The sequence below is a fragment of the Hemitrygon akajei genome, chromosome 9 (assembly GCF_048418815.1).
Source record: "Hemitrygon akajei chromosome 9, sHemAka1.3, whole genome shotgun sequence".
Classification (NCBI taxonomy): domain Eukaryota; kingdom Metazoa; phylum Chordata; class Chondrichthyes; order Myliobatiformes; family Dasyatidae; genus Hemitrygon; species Hemitrygon akajei.
The window spans coordinates 82,297,057-82,324,734 of record NC_133132.1 but is presented as its reverse complement, the minus strand read 5'-3'; the positions used below and the strand labels follow the sequence as shown (position 1 = coordinate 82,324,734).

Here is a 27,678-nt window from a genome sequence, read left to right as displayed (position 1 = left end):
GGGTGGCAAGAGAGCTAAATTCTGAAAGAAGGTAAAGTACAAGAAGGGCGAGACTGCGCAGGCGCGTGACGTAGACAGGACAGCGCGAGGCATTTAAAAAGACCACCCTATACAGCGGGCAGCAGAGTGTAGGGCTTTGGCTCAACAGGCTTAGGTGGTAACGGGAGGAGGTGAGAGCAAGGCACCAACTCTTTTTTTTCTTGGCGAATCGGCCCAGACAGTCGGAGGAACAGCAGGGCTCACACAGCTAACAGTAGGAGCTAACGGTTTAAAAAGTTTGTGTTTGGCGAGACAAGTGGGTGAGTAGACTTATTTTTCCTTGTTTTATTCCTGTAGAATTAGGTAGCATGTCTGCAGGGTTAGTGCTTTGTTCAGGGTGTCAGATGTGGGAATCCTGGGAGACCTCCAGCCTCCCTGATGGCCACATCTGCACCAGGTGCACCAAGATGCAGCTCCTCAGAGACCGTGTTAGGGATCTGGAGCTGCAGCTTGATGACCTACTGCTTATTAGGGAAAGTGAAGAGGTGATAGACAGGAGCTACAGGGAGGTAGTCATCCCTAGGCTACAGGGGTAAGAAAACTGGGTGACTGTCAGGAGAGGGAAGGGAAATGCCCAGATAGTGGAGAGCACCCCTGTGCTGCCCCCCTCAGCAACAAGTATATTGTTTTGGATGCTGTTGAGGGGGATGACATGACAGGGGACGGCCATGGTGACTGGGTCTCCGGCACTGAGCCTGGCATTGCTGTGCAGGAGGGAAAGAGGGAGAAGAGGAATGCGGTAATCATAGGCGATTCCATAGTCAGGGGAACAGACAGGAGATTCTGTGAGCCTGATAGAGATACCCGCAAGGTGTGTTGCCTCCCAGGTGCCAGGGTACGGGATGTCTCGGATGGGGTCCAGAATATTCTGAAGGGAGAGGGCGAGCAGCCAGCTGTCTTGGTACATAGAACCACAGAACATTACAGCACAGAAACAGGCCCTTGGCTGTACCGAACCATTTTTCTGCCTAGTCCCACTGACCTGCACCCGGCTCATATCCCTCCATACACCTCTCATCCATGTACCTGTCCAAGTTTTTCTTTAATGTTAAAAGTGAGCCCGCATTTACTACTTCATCTGGCAGCTCATTCCACACTCCCACCAATCTGTGTGAAGAATCCCCCCCTAATGTTCCCTTTAAACTTTTCCCCCTTCACCCTTAACCCATGTCCTCTGGTTTTTTTCTCCCCTAGCCTCAGTGGAAAAAGCCTACTTGCATTCACTCTATCTATACCCATCATAATTTTATATACCTCTATCAATTCTCCCCTCATTCTTCTACGCTCCAGGGAAAGAAGTCCTAACCTATTCAACCTTTCTCTGTAATTCAAGTCCTGGCAACATCCTTGCAAACCTTCTCTGCACTCTTTCAACATTATTAATGTCCTTCCTGTAATTTGGTGACCAAAACTGCACACAATACTCCAAATTCAGCCTTACCAATGCCTTATACAACCTCACTGTAACATTCCAACTCTTATACTCAATACTTTCAATTATAAAGGCCAATCTACCAAAAGCTCTCTTTACTACCCTATCTACCTGTGATGCCACTTTAAGGGAATTATGTATCTATTCCTAGATCCCTCTGTTCTACTGCACTCCTCAGTGTCCTACCATTTACCTTGCATGTTCTACCTTGGTTTTTCCTTCCAAAGTGCAATACTTCACACTTGCCTGCATTAAATTCCATCTGCCATTTTTCAGCCCATTTTTCCAGCTGGTCTAGATCCCTCTGCAAGCTTTGAAAACCTTCCTCACTACACCTCCAATGTTCGTATCATCAGCAAATTTGCTGATCCAATTTACCACATTATCATCCAGATCATTGATATAGATGACAAATAACAATGGACCCAGCACTGATCCCTGTGGCACACCACTAGTCACAGGCCTCCACTCAGAGAAGCAATCCTCCACTACCACTCTCTGACTTCTCCCATTGAGCCAATGTCTAATCCAATTTACTACCTCACCATATATACCTAGTGACTGAATCTTCCTAACTAACCTCCCATGCAGGACCTTGTCAAAGGCCTTACTGAAGTCCATGTAACAACATCCACTGCCTTCCCTTCATCCACTTTCCTTATAACCTCCGTGAAAAACTCTAATAGATTTGTTAAACATGACCTACCACGCACAAAGCTGTGTTGATTTTCCCTAATAAGTCCCTGTCTATCTAAATACTTGTAGATCCTATCTCTTAGTACTCCTTCCAATAATTTACCTGACGTCAAACTTACCGGCCTATAATTTCCCTGATTACTTTTAGAGCCTTTCTTAAACAATGGAACAACATGAGCTATCCTCCAATCCTCTGGCACCTCACCCCTAGATAGCAACATTTTAAATATATCTGCCAGGGCCCCTGCAATTTTCATCACTAGTCTCCTTCAACGTCCAAGGGAATACCCTGTCAGGTCCTGGGGATTTATCTACTCTGATTTGCCTCAAGACAGCAAGCACCTCCTCCTCTTCAATCTGTATAAGTTCCATGACCTCACTACCTGTTTGCCTTATTTCCATTGACTCCATGCCAGTTTCCTTAGTAAATACAGATGTAAAAAACCCATTTAAGATCTCCCCCATTTCTTTTGGTTCCATACATAGCTGACCACTCTGATCTTCAAGAGGACCAATTTTATCTCTTACTATCCTTTTGCCCTTAACATACCTGTAGAAGCTCTTTGGATTATCTTTCACCTTGACTGCCAATGCTACCTCACGTCTTCTTTTAGCCCTCCTGATTTCTTTAAGTTTTTTTTAAAAACACTTTACTCAAGTACCTAATTTGCTCCGTTTCCTATACATGTCATACATCTCTCTCTTCTTTATCAGAGTTCCAATATCCCTAGAGAACCAAGTTTCCTTATCCTTAATTCACTTTGCCTTTAATCCTGACAGGAACATACAAACTCTGAACTCTCAAAATTTCTCCTTTGAAGGCCTCCTGCTTACCAACGACATCCTTGCGAGAGAACAACCTGTCCCAATTGACGCTTCTTGGATCCTTTCTCATTTCTTCAAATTTGGCCTTTTTCGAGTTTAGAACCTCAACCCGAGAACTAGATCCATCTTTATCCATGATCAAGTTGAAACTAATGGTGTTATGATCACTGGAACCAAAGTGTTTCCCTACACACAGTTCCGTCACCTGTCGTAACTCGTTTCCTAACAGGAGATCTAATATTGCATCCTCTCTAGCTGGTACCTCTATATATATATATATATATATATATATATATATATATATATATATATATATATATATAGAGTTAGAAAAATTTCCTGAACACATTTTACAAACTCTAACCTGTCGAGACCTTTAACAGTCTGGGAGTCCCAATCAATACGTGGAAAATTAAAATCCCCTACTATCACAGCTTTATGTTTCCTGCAGTTGTCTGCTATCTCTCTGCAGATTTGCTCCTCCAATTCTTGCTGACTATTGGGTGGTCTATAATACAACCCCATTAATGTGGTCATACCTTTCCTGTTTGTCAGCTCCACCCATATGGCCTCGCTAGACAAGCCCTCTAATCTGTCCTGCCTGAGCACTGCTTTAACATCTCCCTGACTAGCAGTGCCACCCCCCCACCCTTCATCCCTCTGCCTCTATCATGTCTGAAACATCGGAACCCTGGAACATTAAGCTGCCAGTCTGCCCCTCCTGTAGCCAAGTTTCACTAATGGCAACAACGTCATAATTCAACGTGCCAATCCATGCCCTCAGCTCGTCAGCCTTCGCCACAATACTCCTCGCATTGAAATAGACACACCTCAGAAGATTATTACCACCACACACAACCCTTCTATTTGTGACTTTGCATGAACCTTAAACATCATTTATTTTCACCCCTGCTCCACTATCTACTCTGGCACTCTGGTTCCCATCCCCCTGCAAATCTAGTTTCAACCCTCCCCAACAACACTAGCAAACCTCCCTGCAAGTATATTGGTATCCTTGTAGTTCAGGTGTAACCTGTCTCTCTCGTACAGGTCCCACCTGCCCCGAAGAGGTCCCAATGATCCTGAAATCTGAAACCCTGCCCCCTACACCAGTTCCTCAGCCACGTGTTCATCCTCCAGAGCATCCTGTTCTTACCGTCACTGGCACATGGCACAGGTAGCAATGCTGAGATTACCACCCTCAAGGTCCTGCTTTTTAACTTCCTACCAAGCTCTCTATATTCACTCTTCAGGACATCCTCACTCTTTCTTCCTATGTCATTGGTATCAATGTGTACCATGACATCTGGCTGCTCACCCTCCCATTTCAGAATACTGTGCACGCGATCAAAGACATCCCTGACCCTGGCACCCGGGAGGCAACAAACCATCTGGGAGTCTCTGTCGCGACCAGAGAACCTCCTGTCTGTACCTCTAACTATCGAGTCTCTATCACTACTGCTCTCCTCTTCCTCCCCCCTCCTTTCTGCACTGCAGAACCCGACTCAATGCCAGAGATCCAGCTTCCGCAGCTTGTCCCACATAAGTCATTTCCCCCCCCCCCCCCCCACCCACCCCAACAGTATCCAAATCAGTATACTTGTTATTGAGGGGAATGGCCACAGGGGAGCCCTGCTCTGCCTGCCCTTTCCCCTTCTCTCGCCTGACGGTAACCCATTTACCTGTGCACTGCTCCTTTGGCATAACTACCTCCCTGAAACTACTATCTATAAACTTCTCATTCTCCCGAATGATCCAGAGGTCATCCAGCTCCTGCTCCAGTTCCCTAACACGGTTTGTTAGGAGCTGCAGCTGGATGCACTTCTTGCAGACCGGAGGTCTCCCTGACTTCCCACATCCTGCAAGAGGAGCATTCCAACATCCTGCCTGCCATTCTCTCTACTCCAAACGAACAAAACAAAACTTACCAGAACCTACCCTTGCCTCTGCCCGGTTACGCTGAAGCCCGTTGAGCCAAAGCCGTCCCACTCCGTCTCAGTCCACTCCGACGATGGCCGCTGTACGTGGCTGTCTTTTTTTTTTATATTTTAAAAACCTTTGGTGCACTACGTCACGCACCTGCGCATTCTAGCCTCTTTTCCCCGATCAGTTTAAAAAAATGACTTCTCTCTGAGAAGTCTTTAGTCCTTCACTCTCCGCCTGTTGCTTCGATTTAAAAGACATGTTGGTACCAGTGACAGAGATAGGAAAAGGGAGGAGGTCCTGAAGAGAGATTTCTGGGAAGGAAGCTGAGAAGCAGGACCTCCAGGGTAGTAATCTCAGGATTGCTACTTGTGCCATGTGCTAGTGAGGGCAAGAATAGAAGAATCAGGCAGATGAAAGCGTGGCTGAGAGACTGGTGCAGTTGGGCAGGGCTTCAGATTCTTGGATCATTGAGATCTCTTCTGGGGGAAGTATGACCTGTCCAAAAAGGATGGGTTACACCTGAACCCGAAGGGGACCAATATCTTGGCGGGAAGGTTTAATCGAGCTGTTAAGGAGGGTTTAAGTTAATTTGGCAGGGGGATGGGAACCAGAATGATAGAGCGGAGGAGGGGGAAAACAGAAATAAATCTAAGATAGCAGTAAAGATGTCAGGAAGGTCAGGCAGGTGATGGGGCAAATTTGCAGCCATTGGGATGAGTTGCATTGCAATCAAAAAGTACCAAATACTGGACTTAAGGTGTTATACTTAAATGCACGTAGTATAAGGAATATGGTGGATGATCTTGTCGTACAGCTACAGATTGGCAGGTATGATGTTGTGGCCATCACTGAGACGTGGCTAAAAGATGCATGTCTCTGGAAGCTGAACGTCCAAGGATACATAGTGTATCAGAAGGATAGGCAGGTAGGCAGAGGGGGTGGTGTGGCTTTTTTGGTAAGAAATCATATTAAATCATTAGAAAGAGGTGACATAGGAGCAGAAGGTGCAGAATCTTTATGGGTTGAGCTAAGAAATCGCAGGGGGAAAAGGACCCTGATGGCAGTTATATACAGGCCTCCTAACAGCTGCAGTATTGTGGACTACAAAGTACAACAGGAAATAGAAAAGGCTTGCCAGAAGGGCAGTGTTATGATAATTGTGGAGTATTTTAACATGCAAGTGGATGGGGAAAATCAGGTCGGCACTGGATCTCAAGGGAGAGAATTTGTAGGATGTCTACGAGATGGCTTTTTAGAATAGCTTGTTGTCGAGCCCACTAGGGGATTGGCTGTGCTGGATTGGGTAGTGTGTAATGAACCAGAGGTGATTAGAGAGATTGAGGTGAAGGAACCCTTAGGAGGCAGTGATCACAACATGATTGAGTTCACTGTGAAATTTGAGAAAAAGAAGCCAAAATCCGATGTGTCGGTATTGCAGTAAAGGATATTAGTGGCATGAGAGAGGAACTGGCCAAAGTTGACTGGAAAGGGACACTAATGGGAAGTACAGCAGAGCAGTGACTGGAGTTTATGCAAGAAGTGAGGAAGGTGCAAGACAGATATATTCCAAAAGAGAAATTTTTGAATGGAAAAAGTCCTCGAGGAGTCCTCGTGCAGGATACCCTTAAGGTTAACCTGCAAGTTGAGTTAGTGGTGAAGAAGGCGAATGCAATGTTAGCATTCATTTCTAGAGGAATAGAGTATAGGAGCAGAGATGTGATGTTGAGGCTCCATAAGGCACTGGTAAAACCTCACTTGGAGTACTATGTGAAGTTTTGGGCTCCCTATTTAAGAAAGGATGTGCCGATGTTGGAGAGGGTTCAGAGAAGATTCACTAGAATGATTCCAGGAATGAGAGGGTTAACATATGAGGGATGTTTGACCGCTCTTGTACTGTACTCCTTGGAGTTTAGAAGAATGAGGGGGGACCTCAGAAACATTTCGAATGTTGAAAAGCATGGACAGAGTGGATGTGGCAGAGTTGTTTCCCATGGTGGGGGAGTCTAGTACGAGAGGACATGACTTGATGATTGCAGGGCGCCCATTCAGAACAGAGATGCGAAGAAATTTTTTTAACCAGAGGGTGGTGAATCTGTGGAATTTGTTGCCACAGGCGGCAGTGGAGGCCAAGTCATTGGGTGTATTTAAGGCAGAGATTGATAGGTATCTGAGTAGCCAGGGCAGCAAAGGTTATGGTGAGAAGGCGGGGGAGTGGGACTAAATGGGAGAATGGATCAGCTCATGATAAAATGGCAGAGCAGGCTCGATGGGCCAAATGATCGACTTCTGCTCGTTTGTCTTATGGTCTATCATACGAGGAACATTTGATGGCTCTGGGTCTGTACGCGCCAGAATTCAGAAGGATGAGGGGGATCTCACTGAAACCTTTCATATGTTGAAAGGCCTATACAGAGTAGATGTGGAAAAGGTGTTTCCCATGGTGGGAAAGTTTAGGACAAGAGGGCACAGCTCAGGGTAGAGGGGTGCCATTTCAAAACAGATGCAGAGAAATTTCTTTAGCCATAGGGTGGTGAATTTGTGGAACTTGTTGCGACATGCAGCTGTGGAGGCCAGGTCATTGGGTGCACTTAAGCCAGAGATTGATAGGTTCTTGATTGGACATGGCATCAGAAAAGAGAGGGATATGGTCTCTGTGCAGGCACTGTAAATGGGAAGGCGGGGAACTGGGGTTGATGAGGAGACAAGAAATAAAAGGATTAGCCATGATTGAATGATGGAGCAGGCTCGATAGGCCAGATGGCTTAATTCTGCTCCTATATCTTATTGTTATAATCTCAGGATTGCTACCTATGCCATATGCTAATGAAGCCAGAACTAAGAAGATTATACCATTTAATATGTGCCTAAAGAGTTGGTGTAGGAGGGAGGGCATAAGATTTTTGGATTATTGGACTCTCTTCCAGACTTGGTGGGACAGTAGAGACAGTTTGCACCTGAATTGGTGGTGGACTAATATCCTAGTGGTAAAGTCCTTGTGCAGGTCATTGGGAGTCAGCAATTTCAATGGTTTCAGCATGGACCAAAGGACCTGCTTTTCTGCTGCATTTTTGTATGGCTCTATGATTCTATGGGAAACCACCAGTGTTATTCCTTTGTTTAAGAAGGACAACATAAACAAACAAGAGAATTATAAATTGGTGAACTTTACATTAGTGTTCGGAAAATTACTGGAGAAGATCTTCGGGAACAGGATTTACTTGCATTTGGAAAAGCATGGACTTGTTGAGAAGTCAGCATGGCTTTATTTATCTTTGGAATGGCCATAAAGTTGATTGAATTTTTTGTTGAGGAAATAACAAAGTTAACTGAAGGATATTGCCTGTGGTAAAGTTCTTCATGGTAGGCTGGTCCAGAAGATTAAGGCATAAAGTATCCACAGTGAGTTGGTAAGTTTGAACCAAAATTAGTGTTGTTGAAGACGACGTGTCAATGGTGAAGGGGCCGATGTCTGTGACCATTGGTGTTCTAGAGAGATTAGCGCTGGGACATCTGCGTACTTAAATGTCAGAATTTTTTTAAAAAACAGGGTTAATGGGTTTAGGGTACCTTGGTTTTAGGGAGATATTGAGGCCCTGGTTAAGAAGGAAATGCATTGTAGGTTTAGGCAGGAAGGAGCCAATGAGGCACTTGAGTATATGAAATACAAGAGAACAGGCAAGGAGAAAATCTGGAGGGCTAAAAGGGTGGTGAGAATATGGAACAAGCTGCCGGTGGAAGTCGTGAATACAGGTTCAATTTCAACATTTAAGTGTAATTTTTAAGAAGATAAGTTTGTGGATTGGAGGACTAAGGTCCAAATGTGGGTCAACAAGACTAGGTAGATTAATAGTTCATGGAATCAATGGGCTGAAGGGCCTGTTTCTGTGCTGTCATGTTATTTATGTGGAGACACGGGAGAGGGTGCAAAGACACTCATCAAGAAGTTGCCTGAATTGGAGTGTTTTTGCTATTAGCTAGGCATGTACAAACTTGGCTTGTTTTCCTAGGAGCATCCTAGGGTGAGGGGTGACCTGAGAGAACTGTATACAATTATGGGAGGAATAAGTTGGAGTAGATAGTCAGAAAAGAGGGGGATATGGTCTCTGTTCGGGCACTGTAAATGGGATTAGTTAATTGGCATCCTAGTCAGTAAAGACATGGTGGGCCCAGGGCATGTTCAGGTTCTGGACTGTTTATGTTCTATGTCTTAAAAATCATCCTCATTGTCCACAGTGCCACTGATACAACTACAACTAATTATTTTCCTCATTTCTATTCAAATCATTAACATATCACAAATTTCAAGGTTCTACTATCAATCCCCATGGTATACCATTGGTCACAGATTTCCAATCAGAAAAGCAAACTTCCACCGCCTGAAGCATCTCACTGCTCACAACTCAAAAATGCTTCATTTATTATGACTGTTTCCTATCCATTAAATAATCCTGAGACCATACAACATATGACCACAATACCACTTAATTAATCTCATGTTACTCTAATGATGGCTTTTTGAAAGTTGAAATATACCACATTGTGTTGTTCACCCTTATCTACTGTAAATTTTGTTTTAGATGTTTGTTTTCTGCTTTAGTGTCAGTAGGAGAGCAAATGTTCGATTTCTAAACATTCATTTTCAAAAATATTAAGTGCTATGGAGAATTATTTGTAAGAAAGTAACATATTAGAGAACATGTTTCAAGTAAAAATTTGATTACTTTATAGGTATATATCCCAGTGCATAAATAAACAAAGATAACAAACAGATGCTACTGATAAATGACATAATGAGTTGAATGAACTAAACTGATCAACTGAAACAAAAGTGGGTGTAGAAGGAATCAAACTGGGTGAAGGATAATCAAACTAAAAGGTGAGGGTGTGGTACATGTGACAGTTTAACTTTCAAATCATCAATTCTTACACCATGGAAAGAGTGAGCACAGCAACAAGACACAAGGTGGTCATCCTGAATCAGTAAGGTCTCTCCCAAGCAGAAATTTTGCAGCAGACAGTAGATTCAAGATGGGTTGTCGTAGCTCTTCTGAAGAAAGATAAAGAAACTGGAAAGATTGAGGACCAGAAATGCAGTGGTCAGCCACAGAAGCTGAGTGCAGCAGATGAATTGAATTGACTTTGTCTTACATCCTCATGTATGTGAAGTCTCCATCTAAATGCGTAATGTGCAATCATAGCAACTTATAATAATTTATAATAAACAGAGCAGTCAATGTAACATAAAATGCACTCAAATCAGTGGGAGTTAATCAGTCTGATGGCCTGTTGGAAGAAGCTGTCCTGGAGCCTGTTGGTCCTGGCTTTTATGCTGCGGTGCCATTTCCCAGATGGCAGCAGCTGGAATAGATTGTGGTTGGGGTGACTCGGGACCCCAATGATCCTTCGGGCCCTTTTTTCACACCTGTCTTTAATACATCAAACTGACATCACTTCTAAATCGGAAGAAGTCCAGCACTTAATCAGCTCTAAACTCAAAAACCACTGGAACCCAAGAACAGCCCTCTAAAGACCAGGGAAATGTTCTTCATGGAAGAGTTGCTGACAAAAAACTCATTCCTCGAAGGTGGAAACAAAGTCAAAAGAGTCAGCTTTGTGAAAAACATAAGGACTAGGATATTGAACAATAGTAGCAAGTGCTCTGGACTGACAAATCAAATTTCAATATGTTTGGCTCAGACAAGAGGCAGCTTGTCCATAAAACGGCTGGAGAGTGCTACATGGCTGAGTGTCAGCAGCTAACAGTGAAGTACCATGGAGATTCCCTGCAGGTTTGGGGCTGCATTTCTGAAAACGGAGTTGGTGATCTGGTCAGAATTAATGGAATCCTCCGTGCTGAGAGGATGCTCTCACAGAGGACGTGAAGAACTATCTTCAGAAGAAAGAACAAGGAGTTCTGCAACAGATGGTATGACCTCCCAAATTCTGATCTCAACATCATTGAGGCTGTCTGGGCTTACCTGGAGAGACAGAAGCAAGCGACAGAGTCAAAGTTTGTAGAAGAACTGTGCCAAGTTCTCAAAATGCTTGGAACAACCTACCAGCTGATTTTCTTATAATACTGCACAACCTAAGAGAATTGATGTAGTTTTAAAGGCATAGGGTGGTCACACCAAATATTGATTTGATTATCTCTGTGATGTTTCGAAACTTTTCATTACTTTTGAAAGCATCTCTGCTTTACAGATTTTTTTTAACATCTGCTTAAGACTTTTACACAGTACTATATTTGTGTATTGGGGTGGAGATTCATCTCTACCAAAGAGGTGTAAGGTGCTCCTTCCCTCCACAAGCCTGCAGGTCACTCTTGGGCAAGGTATACCACCTCCTTAGCCCCATGCTCAGGGTCACAGAGTCATGGGAGCAGGGGGGGGTGGATGTTCGTATAAGTACGTGGTGCATATCACAGTCCTGGTTACGTGACCACTGATGCCAGGCAGACAATCTCTGAAGAATAGTGATAATGGCTGGTGTTACTAGTCTTGTAAAGGCATTGCCCAGAAGAAGAAAATGGCAAACCACATCTGTTTTTCAAAAAAAAAAATGCCAAGAACAATCATGGTCAAGACCATGGTCGCCCACATCATGTGACACGGCACATAATGAATGAATGAACAGTTCCATATTCTGTTAGTTACAATTGCAAAAACAATGTAACAGATTTATCATGACTTTCTCTTCATTATTCCACCGTGACTGCTCACCCTGTTGTTATTTTCTAAGTGACACATTACTACGTCTTTAAAAGGTTTTGACAATTTTTTCAGTAAATTTTGTGGAATTAGCATAAATAATGAAGGCAGTTTTTCACCTAGGAGTTTCAAACTCAGTACACAAAAGACTAAATGAGAACAAAGAAAAGTCACATTTAAAGTAAGTATTTGTATATGTACTGAGGTGCCATGATCTCCTGGACTAAGTACCTATTCCTAGAAAGTAAAATTAAGCCAGGTACACTATTTCCCAGCAGCATTAATTCAATGTTCAAATGACTGCCTCTTGATGTTTTTCCTCTAATTTCCCCGGATTCTGTTCAGTAACTAGTGTTGGATGCAGTAGCAGAAATATGGTTGGCATGAACCCATTTGCCATGACCTTTCTGAATTTGCATTTCAGCACATAATTAGCCATTCCATTAATCAATGTTCTTGTACTCTAATGAATTTACTGTCTTCTGTGGGTTTTGTTATTTGAGACTGTGCATCAACATTCACAATTACTTAGTTGTTTAAATGTTAATATATCATATATTTAGAGCATGCTTTTCTTCAGATATAGAATATATATTGCAATGGTGCTGTAGTGTGAAGTCCATTTCATTTGAGTATGGTTTCTTTGAATGAGTATTAAATAGAGAAGGGAAGGTTTCAGCTTGGATCCCTAAAGCACGGCACTTGTGGAACTCTTTTCCTTTTGCCTTACAGTCACATTCCATTCTGTGCCACCACTTTGCATTTAAAATTGTGAGAAATTGATTTGGAACAAGCTTGATCCTGTATGACTTGGACTTTTTAAAAAAGGAATCTGCATCTAGAGAAGTTTCAATATTTGTGTGCTTGATACGTGCTCCAACACATTTAATAATATTGCACAAGCATGACCTTACCTCATGCTTTTTATATTTTCTACTATAGTAATGGCTTCAAGTCAGTGAAAGTCATTTGCTACAGTGCCAGTAACATGCATTTCACAAAATTTGCTGGTTTGCAAAATTGAAGCTCATGGAAGTAGAAAGGTCAGTGTCAGATTGGATTTAACAAACAATTTGGGTTAATGATAGAATGCAGTGACTTGAAGTAAAAAAACTAAACAACTAATCTTTCATGTGGGAGTGCTTCATCAGAAATGGGAAAGAAAAAAGAGACTAGTTGTTGGGATAGATGAGATAATGGAAATATTGTTCATGTGGTGAGGCCAGGCTTGCCTTTGGGAACAAGCTGTAGATGAAATTAGGTTGGGCTAATAAGGGCTGATAAAGGGCTGGAACATAAAAACTGGAATACAAAAACCTTGGAATGCAGAGCTCTAAAAAATACCTGGCAAGGCAGACAGTGCTATTTAAGAGAGAAGAGCTAAGTACACATTACAGAGTTGAATGGTTTCCTTCTGTAATGGCCTTATGACTCCATAAACATTTTGACTGCACCATGATTATTAATAACCATGGTGTTAGATCAAGATCACAGATTTATTGGATGCAAGAGTCCCATACTTTAAATAGTTTTACACCATTGAATGCTTGCAAGATATTTGGATATTTCTAATAATTAAGAATATTTGGATTTTTCTAATAATTAAGTACTTTCAAAAGGATCAATAGCGAGATTTTATTATTGACCTCTAGGAAGTTCCATACTACTTTTGCTAAGACACCTGGTCTAAAATGATCAAACTTTGCTCTTTATCAAGCAGAATATTTGCTACTCTTCAGTTCTCAAGAAAGTTAGAAATACTGCCTTGTTAGTAACCTTTATCCATCTTGCAGAGTGCAATTCATCCAACCCTGTTAATACAGATGATTAACCAAGAAGGTCTTTGTATGTGTCTACTGTTGGTGTCATAATAGGTTAAATATTTCATAAAAGGCCATGAAGATGGTAGCAGCAGCAGTTGGCATTTGAGTATTATACTTTTGCAAAAGGACGAGCAGTTTGACAAAATTAGATTTTCTTCTGCCGTCCAAGAACAGACTGCTATGAAGTGGCACAATCATTTAAACAAACCCTCAAGCTTGACCACAAAAACTGTCTATCACTGAACTGCTGTGTTCTTTGGATTTTTAAATTGTATTATTTTCTCTCCTCACTTTAATCCAAATCCCGAGTTTTCCACGGAAGAGCCTGTACTTAATATCCTCTCCCATGGAAAGTCCTGTGGTGCTAGTGATTTGTCATATTTAAGAGGTTAAAAACTTCTCCTGGGCTTGTGTCTAGACATGACAGGATATAACTGGATTGCAGTGCAGTACACCTAAATGGGCAAGGGCCTAGAAGTTCTTGGAGTGGATCCATTATCATCTGTATCAAAGTTCATTTATAGATTCCTGAAATTGTACTGCGTCAGAAAAATGGCTTACAAGAAAAGGTCTCTAACCTAAACTGTTAGGTGTTTCTCTGCCCCCAGATGCAGCCGAACCTGTGGAGAATTGCCAACATTTTTGTTCTTGTTTCAAAAGGCCTTTGAATCTCTGCTAATGGTCTAAAGTCATAGGGGATTTCTCCCTTGACATCTTGGAGTTCTGTTATTTCTGCTGTTAAAACAGTGAAAAGTGGATTAATGGAGCTGCATCCTATGATTTTTGTTGAGGGTGAACTCCTCATCTATAATTAATTAAATAACCATACAAAATAGATGACCAAAAATAGCATTTAGAACATAGAGCATGAACACAGAACAGGCTCTTCGGCCCATGATGTTGTGTGCCCTTTTAAACTACTCTAACATCGATCCCTGTATCTGTTTCTACCACCACTCCTGATGGCGTGTCCTATTCACCGCCCCCCCCCCCCCCACCATACTCTCTAGCCAACTAATTTAAACAGCCCAGTAGCTTTGTTTGGATACATGCGTGGCTTTTGCTGGGCTTGTTGACATCCTAGGTGGTTGGAAAATCTGTTAATTGGAATTCAGATTGTATTGTTTTGGCAGTTAACAACAGAAAAAAAATGCATTTTCACAATTTAATAAGCAAGGGCTTTCAGCCTGAAATGAGCTTAATCTGAACCATCCTGTTTCATTGATATGGCAATGGCAAAGTAACTGCTTTTAATGTCTTTCTCAATTGTAGTATACAAGTCGTGACTTATCAAATCACTGGCCTGTTTCTAGAATTGTCAGTTCCAACATTAATGTCCATCCAAAAGCACATTTCAGAATTCATTAGTAAATAATTAATTCCTCATCAGTGGGATACTAATCAGTCTATATTTTACTGGGGAAATAAATGTAAATTTCGGAAGGCTGGGGTGTCTTGTGTTATGGAGTTCATACAGCTGTTGAATTTAAATGCAAGCTGAGAAATTAGCAGTCATTCTGCACCAAGCATAGTAGTGAAATGTAGATGTACAGTGATCTCTGCCCAGGATTTGAGCCAGCAGCTTGCAATGGTATGAGGCCATTAGACAAGGTACTCAGATCACTGTAGTCTTGGGGGTCAGAATGTGAGCTTATGGTCAGGGATACTAAAAAGACGTCCTTTTCTTCCTAGACCCCCCCCCCCCCCCGCCATATATTTTCCCTCATCTCCATGAGTTTTTTTCTTGTAATTGTGTCTGTGCTAGACATTGAGAATCTGACTTCAAGACTAATAACCTTCCCATGGTCCACTGCGGTAGCTAGGTTTCCATACACAGACATCTCTTGTATTGTTGATTGCAAAATGTATACTTTTCTGCAAATACTTTTCATTCTGCCAACTCTGCTATATTACACTGATAATTTCTCAGAGCAACTAGTTTGTCAGTAAGATTTGAGGTCAATAATAACTTACTGAAACCTGGTTGAGAGAGGGGCAGAAATGGGTGATTAGTATACCATGATTTCCAAGTTTTAGAAAAGATAGAGGAGGTAATCAGGGACATTATCACAGCTGCACTCAGGGGAGACATAATGGAGGGGTCAGACACGGAGTGCATTTGGGTAGAACTCAGGAATGGGAATGGTGCAGTCACACTGATGGGATTGTACTACAGATCCCCCAATAGCCACCTGGACATCGAGGAACAGATATGTAATCAGATTAGGGAAATGTATATTTAAAAAAAATAATAGGGTTGTTGTCATGGGGGATTTCAACTTCACTAATATAAACTGGGATCTTTTTAGTGCAAGGGGTTTAGATGGGGCAGGATTTGTTAGGTATATCCAGGAAGGTTTCTTAAATCAGTATGTGGATGGTCCAAAGAGAGCAGGGACCGTATTGGACCTGGTGTTGGGTAATGAGCCTGGCCCGATGACTGACCTTCCAATGGGTGAGCAGTTGGGGGACAGTGACCACAACTCCTTAATTTTCAGGATAGTTATAGATAAGGATAGGGTCAGTCATTGCGGGAGAGTTTTTAATTTTAGTGGGGCAAATCACGAGGGCATTAGGCAGGAATTAAGAGAATTGGGATCACCTTTTCTCTGACAAGTGGAGGGTGTTTAAAGTCAATTGCACAGAGTACAGGAAATGTATGTTCCTGTTAGAAGGAAATACAGGGATGGAAGAATAACCTCTCTTAAATGTCCAGAGAGGTGATGAATTTAGTCAAGGAAAAAGTATGTAAAACTTTGGAAGTCAGGATCAAACAAAGCACGAGGAGTTTAAAGTAGCCAGGAAAGAGCCAAAGAAGGGAATTGGGAAAGCCAGGAGGGACCGCGAAAAGTCCTTGGCAAGTTGGATTAAGGTGAATCACAAGGCAATCTGTATATACATCAAGAGCAAAAGGATAACCATAGAGAGAGAAGGGGGGACACAATGCAACGATGAAGGGTGGAACATTTGCTTGGATGTGGAAAATGTGAGTGAGTTTCTTAATTAGTACTTTGCTTCAGTATTTAGCAAGGAAAAGGATATGGAGAACCAGGAGATCAGGGCTGAGTGCATAAATACATTAGAGTGTTTAGAGATCAAGGAAGAGGAAATCTTGGACCTCCTAGTGGGTATTAAGGTGGTTAAGTCCCCAGGGCCTGATGAGATTTACCCCAAATTATTGAAAGAGGCCAGAGATGATATGGCTGGGCCCTTGACCAGCATCTGATGTTCTCTCTAGCTACAGGTGAGATCCAGGAGGACTGACAAGTGGCTAATGTTGTATCTCTATTTAAGAGGGGAACAAGGGAAAATCCTGGGAACTATATATCCTTTGAGTCTCATATCAGTTGTAGGGAAATTGCTGGAAAAAATTAGGGATAGGATATGAGCATTTGGAAACTCATGACCTAATTGGGGAGAGCTAGCATGGCTTTCTGCATTGCAGGTTATGCCTCATCAATTTAATAGAATTTTTTTGACAAGGTGATGAAAGAAATGGATGAGGGTAGGGGAATGGATATTGTCAAATGCCTTACTAAAATCCATGTAGATAAAGTTCCTGTTGGAAAGCTAATCCAGAAGATTAAGATACATGGGGGCCACGGTGAATTGGCTGTTTGGATTCTAAACTGGTTTGCATATAGAAGATAGAGGGGAAATGGTTGAAGAGACTTATTTGAGCTGGAAGTGGTGTTCTGCAGGGATCTGTGCTGGGATCGCTACTGTTTGTGATGTATATAAATGACCTGCATGAAAATGTAGATGGGTAGGTTAGTAAGCTTGCGGATAATTCCAAGATTGGTGGAGATGCAGATAGTGTACAAGATTGATGGACTTGGATACAGTGTAGAAGACTGGCAAAAATACAGCATGATGTACACCAGTTGTAGATATGGGCAGAGAAATGGCAGATGGAGTTTAACCCAGATAAATGTGAGGTGTTGCACCTTGGTAGGGCAAATGCAAAGATACAGTACACTATTAAGGACAAGGTGTTGCTGAGCAGAGAGATCTTAGGATCCAAGTTCATAACTCCTTGTAAGTGGCTACACTGATCGATAAGGTGGTTAAGAAGCCTTATGGAATGCTTGCTTGCTTTTGTTGAGGAATTGAGTTCAAAAGTCAAGAGGTGTATTGCGTACAGTTCTGGTCGCCCCACTATAGGAAGGATATTGAGGCTTTGGAGAGGGTGCAGGAGAGGTTTACCAGGATGTTGCCTAGTTTAGAGGACATGTGCCATCACAAGAGGCTGAATAAACATGTGTTGTTTTCTCTGGAGTGCCAGAGGCTGAGGGGAGATCTGATAGAAACAGAAAACCTACAGCACAAAGCTGTGCCGAACATATCCTTACCTTAGAAATTACCTAGGATTACCCATAGCCCTCTGTTTTTCTGAGCTCCATCTACTTGTCCAGGAGTCTCTTAAAAGACCCTATCATATCCACCTCCACAACCGTCACCAGCAGACCATTCCACGCACTCACCACTCTCTGCGTTAATTAAAAAACTCACCCCTGACATCTCCTCTGTACCTACCGTACTTCCTTTCTTTTCAAATATTTTTATTATTATCCAAAATAACAAGAGTACATCAAAGTAGATAACACTTACAATGAGTCAAAGGGAAAAAAAATGTTTTAAAGATTGAAAAATATGGTGACACAAAAAAAAGAAAAAACTCCTACTAAAGCAAAGTGAGAAAAAAAAAACCATTAGGTGTTCAACCCTGGAGCCATGCATCATACTAAAAGCTTCTAAAAATAAACCTCAAACCACCAGCAAAAAAAAACAACAAAATTTACAATTAGATTGTGAAGGAACTCTATCAATTAACTCAAATGGTAGTAATGAGCAAATGAACCCCATCTTTTCTCAAAATCAAACATAGGTTCGAAGGTTCGACTTTTAATTTTCTCCAAACTAAGACATATCACTTGAGAGAACCATTGTGACAGTGGGAGCTGAGGTATCCTTCCACTTCAACAGAATGGCCCTCCTAGCTATCAATGTAACAAATGCAATAATATGATGGTCAGAAAAGAAATACTACGGATATTTTGAGGAATTATTCCAAAGAGCACAGTTAATTTGTTAGGTTGTAAATTAATTAAGTGCTTTAGAAATTGTAGAAAAAACTGACTTCCAAAACTGTTCCAGTGTAGAACAAGACCAAAACGTGTGTCAGTGTAGCTGTCTCAGTTTTACATCCATCACAATAACTATCAACATTAGGAAATATTTTAGACAAACATTCCTTCGTCAAATAGTAATGATGTACAATTTTAAATTGAATCAGTGAATGACTAGCACAAATCAGAGTTAACCAACTTCAGAATCCGTGTCCAGTCCTCTGTCATAAAAGTCCAATTAAGTTCCTTTTCCCAATCTTGTTTAATCCTAAATAAAGGACGCTTATCCCATTGTAATAATAAATTATAAATTCTTCCAATGGAACCCTTCATTAAAGGGTTCATACTCATAATAGTATCTAACAGGTCGGCATCCAATATGTGAGGAAAATTACTTAAACTTTGTAGTTTAATTTATCAAAATTATTTTTTTTAAGCCTTCTTTGAGTGATCCGATTTTTTTACTTTGGAAAAAAGGTATTAATTCATTTTTGCATCTATTTAAAGAAGATAGACTGATGTCTTTTGAACAATTTGTTAATAAATACTCTTTCATACTCACACTTTTTACAATACCTTCAAGTTAAACATTTCTGTACCTACTTCCAAGCACCTTAAAACTGTGCCCTCTCATTTCAGCCCTGGGAAATAGCCTCCGGCTATCCAAACTATCAGTGCCTCTCATCATCTTATACACCTCTATCAGGTCACCTCTCATCGTCCATTGCTCCAAGGATAGAGGTTTATAAGACAGAGAGGCATAGATAGAATTGACAGAGTGTATCCGTTTCCCAGGGTTGAAATGTTTAATACCAGATGGTATGCATTGAAGGTGAGAGTGGGTAGGTTGAAGGGGGGATGTGAGGGGTAAATTTTTTTCCCCCCTCAGAGTTGCAGATGCTTAGAATGTGCTGCCTGGTATGGTGTAGAGGCAAATTCATTAGAGGCTCTTAAGAGATGTTTGGATAAGCACATGGATACAAGGAAGATGGAAGGATATGGACATGGTGTAGGTAGGAGGGATTGCAGTTTGGGTGTACTTGATTTGCTTTTTAGCTAGTTCTGAGCATTGTGGGGTGAATGGCCTGTTTCTGTGCTGCACTGTTTTATGTTCTAGTGATTTCTAGAGCATTTGCCTCATCTTTCCTTGTAGAGATTTGCAACTTAAAACAATTACAGAAATCATAACAAAATAACAGACATGTCTGAAAATAAAACACCTGCAACCAACTTGCAAGTAGCTGGAGATTCTTTTAAATATCACTACTTGCAGGTTAGAGCCTTTATGCAATTGTAAACATAGTCAGTTGTAAATGTTTACAATTGAACATTCTTTTAGCAGTATGAAACTGGAATGTTGATCTCCAAATCAGTAAGTTGATTAATGTCATGACTGTTCTCAGTTTTGCTGATGCCTTTGTGTTGGTGCAATTTGCACCCAAGATGCAGGTCTTCACTTTGCTTAATAGAGCAGCAAAACTAATATCCATTGTAAAGTTCAGAAAAATTGTAATGACTTCTCACATTGATTCTAAAGTGAGAAGTTGATACAATTTCTATACTACCAACAAGATATTAAGAGAAAAATTTAAACATTTTGTCTGTTTAGGTTTCAGGTTGAATATATTCTCTCAGAGCCTCACTCAGAATGGACAGGAAAACGGGGCAAGGTTGAAATGTCTCTCTGCTCAGAACTTGTGGCAAGGCGAACTGAAGAGGGGAAAAGCCTCGTGTGTGTTTGTGGTCCAACTTCCTTCACTGAGCAAGTTGTTCGGTATGTATTCCAGTATTCAGCCTTTGGCTCGATAACCCTTGGCCAGCTGCATTTTCTGAACTCTGACTCATGATCAGCCCTGAATTTGAAAAGAAGTGATGCGCAAATATAATGTAAAAGAACACTTAAAGGAATCAGTGGCCATTGTGAAACAAGATGCATCCATCTTTTCAACCCACTTTCAGCTACCAAGTGTTAATACTAATCATTTTTCATTAAATGTTTTTGTCCCTTTACCTCTCCTTTAGAAACATAGAAAGCCTACAGCACAATACAGGCCTTTCAGCTTACAAAGCTGTGCCAAACATGTCCTTACTATAGAGATTACCTAGGGTTACCCATAACCCTCTATTTTTCTAAGCTCCATGTACCTATCCAGGAGTCTCTTAAAAGACCCTATCATATCCGCCTCCACCACTCACCGCTTTAAAAAAATTACCCCGACATCTCCTCTGTACCTACTTCCAAGCACCTTAAAACTGTGCCCTCTCATGATAGCCATTCCAGCCCTGGGAAAAAGCCTCTTGACTATCCACACGATCAATGCTTCTCATCATCTTATACATCTCTATCAGTTCACCTTTCATCCACTGTCACTCCAAGGAGAGAAGGTCGAGTGCACTCAACCTTTTCTCATAAGACATGCTTCCCAATTCAGGCCACATCCTCGTAGATCTTGTCTGCACCCTTTCTATGGTTTCCACATTCTTGCTGTAGTGAGGCAACCAAAAATGAGCACAGTACTCAGTGGGGTCTAACCAGGATCCGACTAGGGTCCTATATAGCTGCAACATTACCTCTTGGCTCCTGAACTCAGTCTCATGATTAATGAAGGCCAATGCACTGTATGCCTTCTTAACCACAGAGTCAACCTGCACAGCTGCTTTGAGCGTCCTATGGACTCGGACCCCAAGATCCCTCTGATCCTCTACATTGCCAAGAGTCTTACCATTAATACTATATTCTGCCATCATACTCTATCTACCAGATTGAACCACCTCACACTTATCTGGGTTGAACTCCATCTGCTACTTCTCAGCCCAGTTTTGTATCCTATCGATGCCCGGCTGTAACCTCTGACAACCCTCCACACTATCCACAACACCTCCAACACCCCTTTATTGTAAAATGCACCTCGCTGACCATCCTAAATCCAGATGACTTGATATCAACTGTTGTTAATTTAAAATCTTTTGATATATAACTACAAGAATTTGGTGCAGTTTTTCAAATTAAATATCAACAATCTAGTGATTTCTAATAAGGTAATTTTATTGTCAAAATACATATACTGTATGTTACCATATACTACCCTGAGATTCATTTCTTTGGAGGACCTTATAGGAGAAAAAGATATAATAGTATTTTACAAAAAAAAACAAACTGAAAGACTGACAAACAATTGATGTGCAAAAGACAGACTGATAATAAAAATAATACTGAGATCAAAAGTTATGAGTTGTTGAAAATGAGTCTGTAGGTTGTAGAATCAGTTCAAAGTAACGGTGAATGAAGTTATTATTGCCAATTCATGAGTCTAATAGTTGCAGGGTAATAACTGTTCCTTAACCTGGTGGTATGAAACCCAAGCATTTACCACCTGCTGATGGTACCAGTCAGAAGAGGGCATGGCCTGGATTGTGGGGGGGTCTTTGATACTTTCTTCTGTAGTGTTCCATGTAAATATACTCAGTGGGAGGACATGTAATCTGTATCCACCATTTCCTGTAGCCTTTTCCATTTGTGGGCATTGGTGTTCCCATTACATGTCATGACACAGCTAGGATACTCTTCACTGTGCATCTATAGAGATTTGTCAATGCTTTTGATTTCAGCGTTTACATTTATTGGTCTCTCATTTATTGCCCTTGACAAGGTGGTGGTGACCGAGCATCTTAAAATGGTGCAGTTGTCATGATGGCACTTCCTCAGTGCTTTTTAGGCACAATTTCAGGATCTAGACTCAACACAAATAAACAACCAACAATCCACTTCCAACTGAGGGTGTGTGCTAGTCGTGGCATGCACAAATGCTTATGTAGTGAATAAGATGTCAATCAACTGAGCGGCTTTGGTCCAGGTAGTGTGGAACTTCATTGTTGGCACAAGTTACTCGTAAGGTAACTGAGGGATATCACATTATACTCCTGACTTGTGCCTTTAACATTTCATGAGGCGAGTCATTTGCCATCAGTTTCTGTGACTGATCCTGTTTAAAAAAAAAAAGGTACATTATAATCCTCTCAGGACACTTATGGACCAAGTGGTAATCTTTAGAAATGGCCATCATATGATAGCTTGGTAGTATGTTACTTTCTGTTTAACAGCCTATATCAGCATATTGCTCAGGTGTTGCTCTATGTAGCTGTGAACCACTTCATTTGCTGAGAAGACGATCATTATTAGCAGATGTCCCCCATAGTTCAGAGGAGTTGCCTTCCTAGAAAACCATACATAGTGATTTTCCATAATGCAAAATCCTTTTCCCCAGTGAATCCCATGTTATAATTGGAGATGTATTACTCTCAACAATAAGTAGGGGGGGACACTAATGAATATTTGCTTCAAAACTAACAAGACAATCTCTTAAGTGGCCAGGAGTTGCAAAGGAGACCCAAGTGAATTGCAGATGCTCATCACCTTCTAGCCTTCAGTTTGAATCGAGACATACATATATTCGATGTAGGAGTTTAAAAGTGCAAGGTAGTTTAATGACACAACTCACAACAAGCAAATGGTATTTATGTGGATTTACGGTTTGTCCTGAAACTTGCTGGCCTATTTCATACAGCTTGAGTACTGAATAATATAGAAAAGTCTCAGAAGAAATCACTCACACACACAATCAAGAAATGAGTTGGAGGAAAAAAAAATAAAAGCAAACAAATAGTTTTTTTTTTTATTCTCCTCATATTCTGTAAGAACAGACTTTATTCCATTTCTCAGATTTTTGGATTGTGATTTATGAATTCCATGACCCAAGTGGCCATAAGATGGTTGTCGTCAAAATTCACCAAAGAACACATCCACTTCTGACCTTGTAGTGGAAGGATGGCTGTTGATGACACTGCCTAAAGGAAATCCTACAATGATATGATGTCGAAACGATCGACCTCAATTTTCACAACATTTTCCTTTAAACAAGGTATGATTCCAATCACTGCTATTTTCACCATTAGTGTACATACCACAGTCAGTCAGATATCACACCCATGTACTCTCTCAAATTTGATTCTTTTGCCTGTATTTACACAGGATGTATACATCCCAAAGTGGAAGAAGTATTCTAAAGGCAAGTCAAGATGACACAACCATTGCTAGCAAGAGAAGTCAAAGCAGCATCAGAGCCAAAGAGAGGACAAATAATTGGGCAAAAAATAGTGGAGAGTTAGATGGGAAACATTTAAAAAACCACAGAAGGCAACTAAAAACGTCATTAAGACAAAGATGAAATACAAAGGTAAGCTAGCCAATAATATTGAAGGAGGATGCCAGAAGTTTATTTAGATACAAGTGTAAAAGAGGCGAGTGTAGATATCAGACTGCTGAAAAATCATGGAGAGGTAGTAATGGGGGATGAGGACATGGCAGATGAGGTGAATAAGTATTTTGCATTCATCTTCACTGGAAGACATGAACAGTATGCCAGAAGTGTGTAGAGTTGGTAAAGTTAGAGAGAAGTTTCCTGGGAAACTGAAAGGGCTGAAGATAGATCAGTCAGATGGTATATGCCCTAGTGTACTGAATGAGGTGCCTGAAGAGATTGTGTAGGCCTGAATCTTTTCAGAACCAATTGATTCTGGTATGCTTCCCAAGAAATGGAAAATTGCAAATGTCACTCCACTCTTCAAGGGGGGTAAGAGGCAGAAGAAAGGAAATTATAGGCTAGTTAGCCTGACCTCAGTGGTTGGGAGATGTTGGAGTTGACTATTAAGGATGTGATTTTGGGGTACTTGGAGGCACATGATAAAATAGGCCATACTCAGCATGGTTTCCTCAAGGGAAATATCTTGCCTGACTAATCTGTTTGAATTCTTTGAAGAAATAGCAAGCAGGATAGACAAGAGACCTGATAGGTGTTGTGTACTTGGATTTTCAGAATGCCGTTGACAAGGTGCGACACATGAGCCTGCTAAACAAATTAACAGCCCATGGTATTACAGGAAAGGCAAGAGCATGGATAAAGCATTGGCAGATTGGTAGGAGGCAAAGATTAGAAATAAAGGGAGCCTTTTTCTGGTTGGCTGCTGGTGTTCCGCATCGGGATTGCTTTTTATATTATATGTCAATGACTTGGATGACAGAATTGATGGATTTGTGGCAACGTTTGTGTATGATATGAAGATAGGTAGAGGGGCAGGCAATTCGGTGGAAGTAGAGAGGCTGCAGAAGGACGTGGTTAGGAGCATGGGCAAAGTAGTGTCAGATGGAGTACAGTGTCAGGAAGCGTATGAAAACCTGAGGTGCAAAGGGGCTTGGGAGTCCTTGTGCAGGATTCCATAAGGTTAATTTTCAGGTTGAGTCGGTGGAGAGGAAGGCAAATGTGTTGCAAGTGTTTATTTCAAAAAGACTAGAACATAAAAGCACAGATGTAATAGAGGCTTTATAAAGCACTGGTGAGGCAGCACTTGGAGTATTCAGAGCAGTTTTTGGCCTGCTGTCTAAGAAAGGATGTGCTGTCATTGGGGAGTATTCAAAGGAGGTTCACAGAAATGATTTGGGATTGAAAAGCATGTCATATGAAGAGCATTTGTCGTCTCTGGGCCTCTACTCACTGGAATTCAGAAAAATTAGGGGTGAGCTCAATGAAAGGTATAAATGTTAAAGGCCTCGATAGAGCGGATGTGGAGAGAATGTTTGCTTGGGGAGTCTAAAACCAGAGGACAGCCACAGAATAGAGGGCCATCCATTAAGAATGGAGATATGGGGTAATTTCTTTAGCCAGAGAGAATCTGGAATATGTTGTCACAGGTAGCTGTGAAGGCCAATTCATTGGGTATATTTAAGTCAGAGGTTGATAGATTCTTGATTAGACAGGGCATGAAGGGAGAAAGCAGGAGATTGGGACTGAGAGGGAAAATGGATTCATAGGCCTAAAGGCCTAATTCTGCTTATAGCTTATGGTCTTATTTGCATGATGAAGTCTGAAGTCAAATTGTCCTGGTGCAATCTAAACTGGGCATCATTGAGCCCTTACTGTTCTTGATGGTGTATTTGCAGATGTGTGAGGGTGCTATTAGAGTAGCTTAGGCAAGTGGTTGATAAACATTTTATAGATGGCATGTGCTGTGATCAGTGTCTGCTGTTGGTACAAGGAATGGCCAAGCAGATGTTGATGTGTGGAAATGCTGCCCAGCAAGAACTTGCATTCAGTGACTGCAGCTTAATGACATTCAAACTCACTGAATCAATGAGAGTTAGTATTGCCACCCTCCTTGAATTACTTCTTGCTGGTAGAAAGGCTTGGGGGGAGTCGAGCAGTAATGATTCACAAGAATATCCAACTGGTATAGTCAGGGTGTTATTGTATGTGGATCCTGGTCAGTGATGAAACGGAGGATAATGTTGGGAGTATATAATGGCAACAATGGTAATACAGCAGTTATGTCCTATTCACTCCATCTGTCTACTTTTAAATCATCAATCAGTAAATAATGAAATCTATCAATTCTAAATGTTATCAAATGGCTCTTATTCACAATTAACCTGCCCAATGTGATGTTTGCTAGGCCCACTCAACCTCAGTCTTGATTGGAGTTGTACTTGTCACAAAGGATCGTTTATGTTTGTGAATGCTGGAGGTAAATAATCCCCCAGGCCTATGACATTGTCTCAGGTGTTAGAGCAGTGTCCCAGGCCCAACCTCAATGACCTTCCTCTCATCATGAGTTTCCAAGTGAGTATGTTCCCCAACAACTTCACAATGTTTAATTCCATTTTTAACTCCTCAGCTAATGAAGCAATCCATACTTGTGTGCAAGAAGATCTGGATAACTTGCAGGCGGAGACTAAGTATCAAATAAAATTTGTGCCGGAAAAATACTATGCAATGACTCTCACAAACAAAGAACAATCATCAAGCCTTGATCTTCAATTACACTACCATCACCAAATTTCCCCATGATCAATTTGGGGGTTTCAACACTAATTGGAAACTCAACTGAACCAGCAGTATAAATATGGCAGGTGCTTCCTTCTGATAGCTAAAGGCTTTCTACCCTCAACTCGTCTGGAATGATCCCAATTTACATTTGAGTGCAATGACAATAACTCTCAAAGCTTGATACTATCCAGGACAAAACAGCCTACTTGACAGACACTTCACTGATTATTCAAAACATTAATTCCCTCAATCATTAGCACACAAATGCTCCAACATGTACCATATACAATGAACACTGCAGTTACTCTCCTATACTGCTCTGGCATTACCTGCTAAAACCCGCAACCAATAAGGAACATCGTTACCTGCATGTTCCTGTGCAGGTCGTCCATCCTCATTTGGAAATACATCACTGATCCTTCATCATCGTTGGGTCTAACTCCTGAAAATAGCATCAGGAAAGTACTTTCATCAGAAAGACTGAAGTGGTTCAAAGGACACTTAGGCAAAGGCACTTAATGTAGGCCTTACCAGCAAAACCTTGACCTGGCCAGACTTTGTTTAATACTTCAACCCATTCAAAAGATCGTGGATTCTGGGTAATTGGAACACATCAAGCCCAATTAAGTGGTTGCCCCAATTATCCAAAGTTTCATGGAAATAGTTGAAGGTAGAAAAGACAAATTGCCGTGTAACTGAGTAACAAATATTTAAATGAATATAAAATAAATTAGAACATTACCAATAGTACTCCAAAACTCTAAAAGTTATTGACGGAAATTCAGTGTGCCTAGCTTGTTCTTTTGATTGACTCAGAATGAACAAAATCAGCAGAGACACCTAGTGCAGATAATGGACTACTTTCCAACAATGCTTTAGATCAGTGATTCCCAGTGGGGTGGTACCACTCCCAAGGGCGGTTACATAAGGGGTCAGTAGGGGAAATGGATGTCATGGGGGGGGGGAAGAGAAGGGGTAGTAAGAGACCATGAGACCTTGTGTGATTGGTCAATTGCACTAACTGGAAAAATATAAAGTTAGCTTGCTGAACACCAGCTCTGTCCTGACTAACATTCAGATTCCAATCTGAATCCTTGTCAATGTAATTTTCACTGTTGTGATTGTTTTAATCTTTGCCTCGCCATTCCTTTAATGATGGATAAATATGCATGATACAATCCAAGTCTCAAGGCGGTGAAGCCTTGAATTCTAATCATGCTA

At 41.3% G+C, this 27,678-nt stretch overlaps 1 protein-coding gene across 4 annotated transcripts in view; it reads left to right on the top strand.

The window, feature by feature from the left end:
- cyb5r4 (cytochrome b5 reductase 4) overlaps window positions 1-27,678 on the top strand; it is a 113,765-nt gene that overhangs the window by 74,223 nt on the left and 11,864 nt on the right. For 2 of the 4 annotated variants that reach the window (XM_073056459.1, XM_073056458.1), the window contains one exon: window positions 20,190-20,354. In XM_073056459.1, coding sequence (XP_072912560.1) covers window positions 20,190-20,354 — 165 coding nt within the window. Of the gene's footprint in view, window positions 1-20,189; window positions 20,355-23,300; window positions 23,500-23,609; window positions 23,815-27,678 lie in introns of those variants that run through there. The other 2 variants (XR_012100265.1, XR_012100264.1) reach the window with 2 other exon arrangements.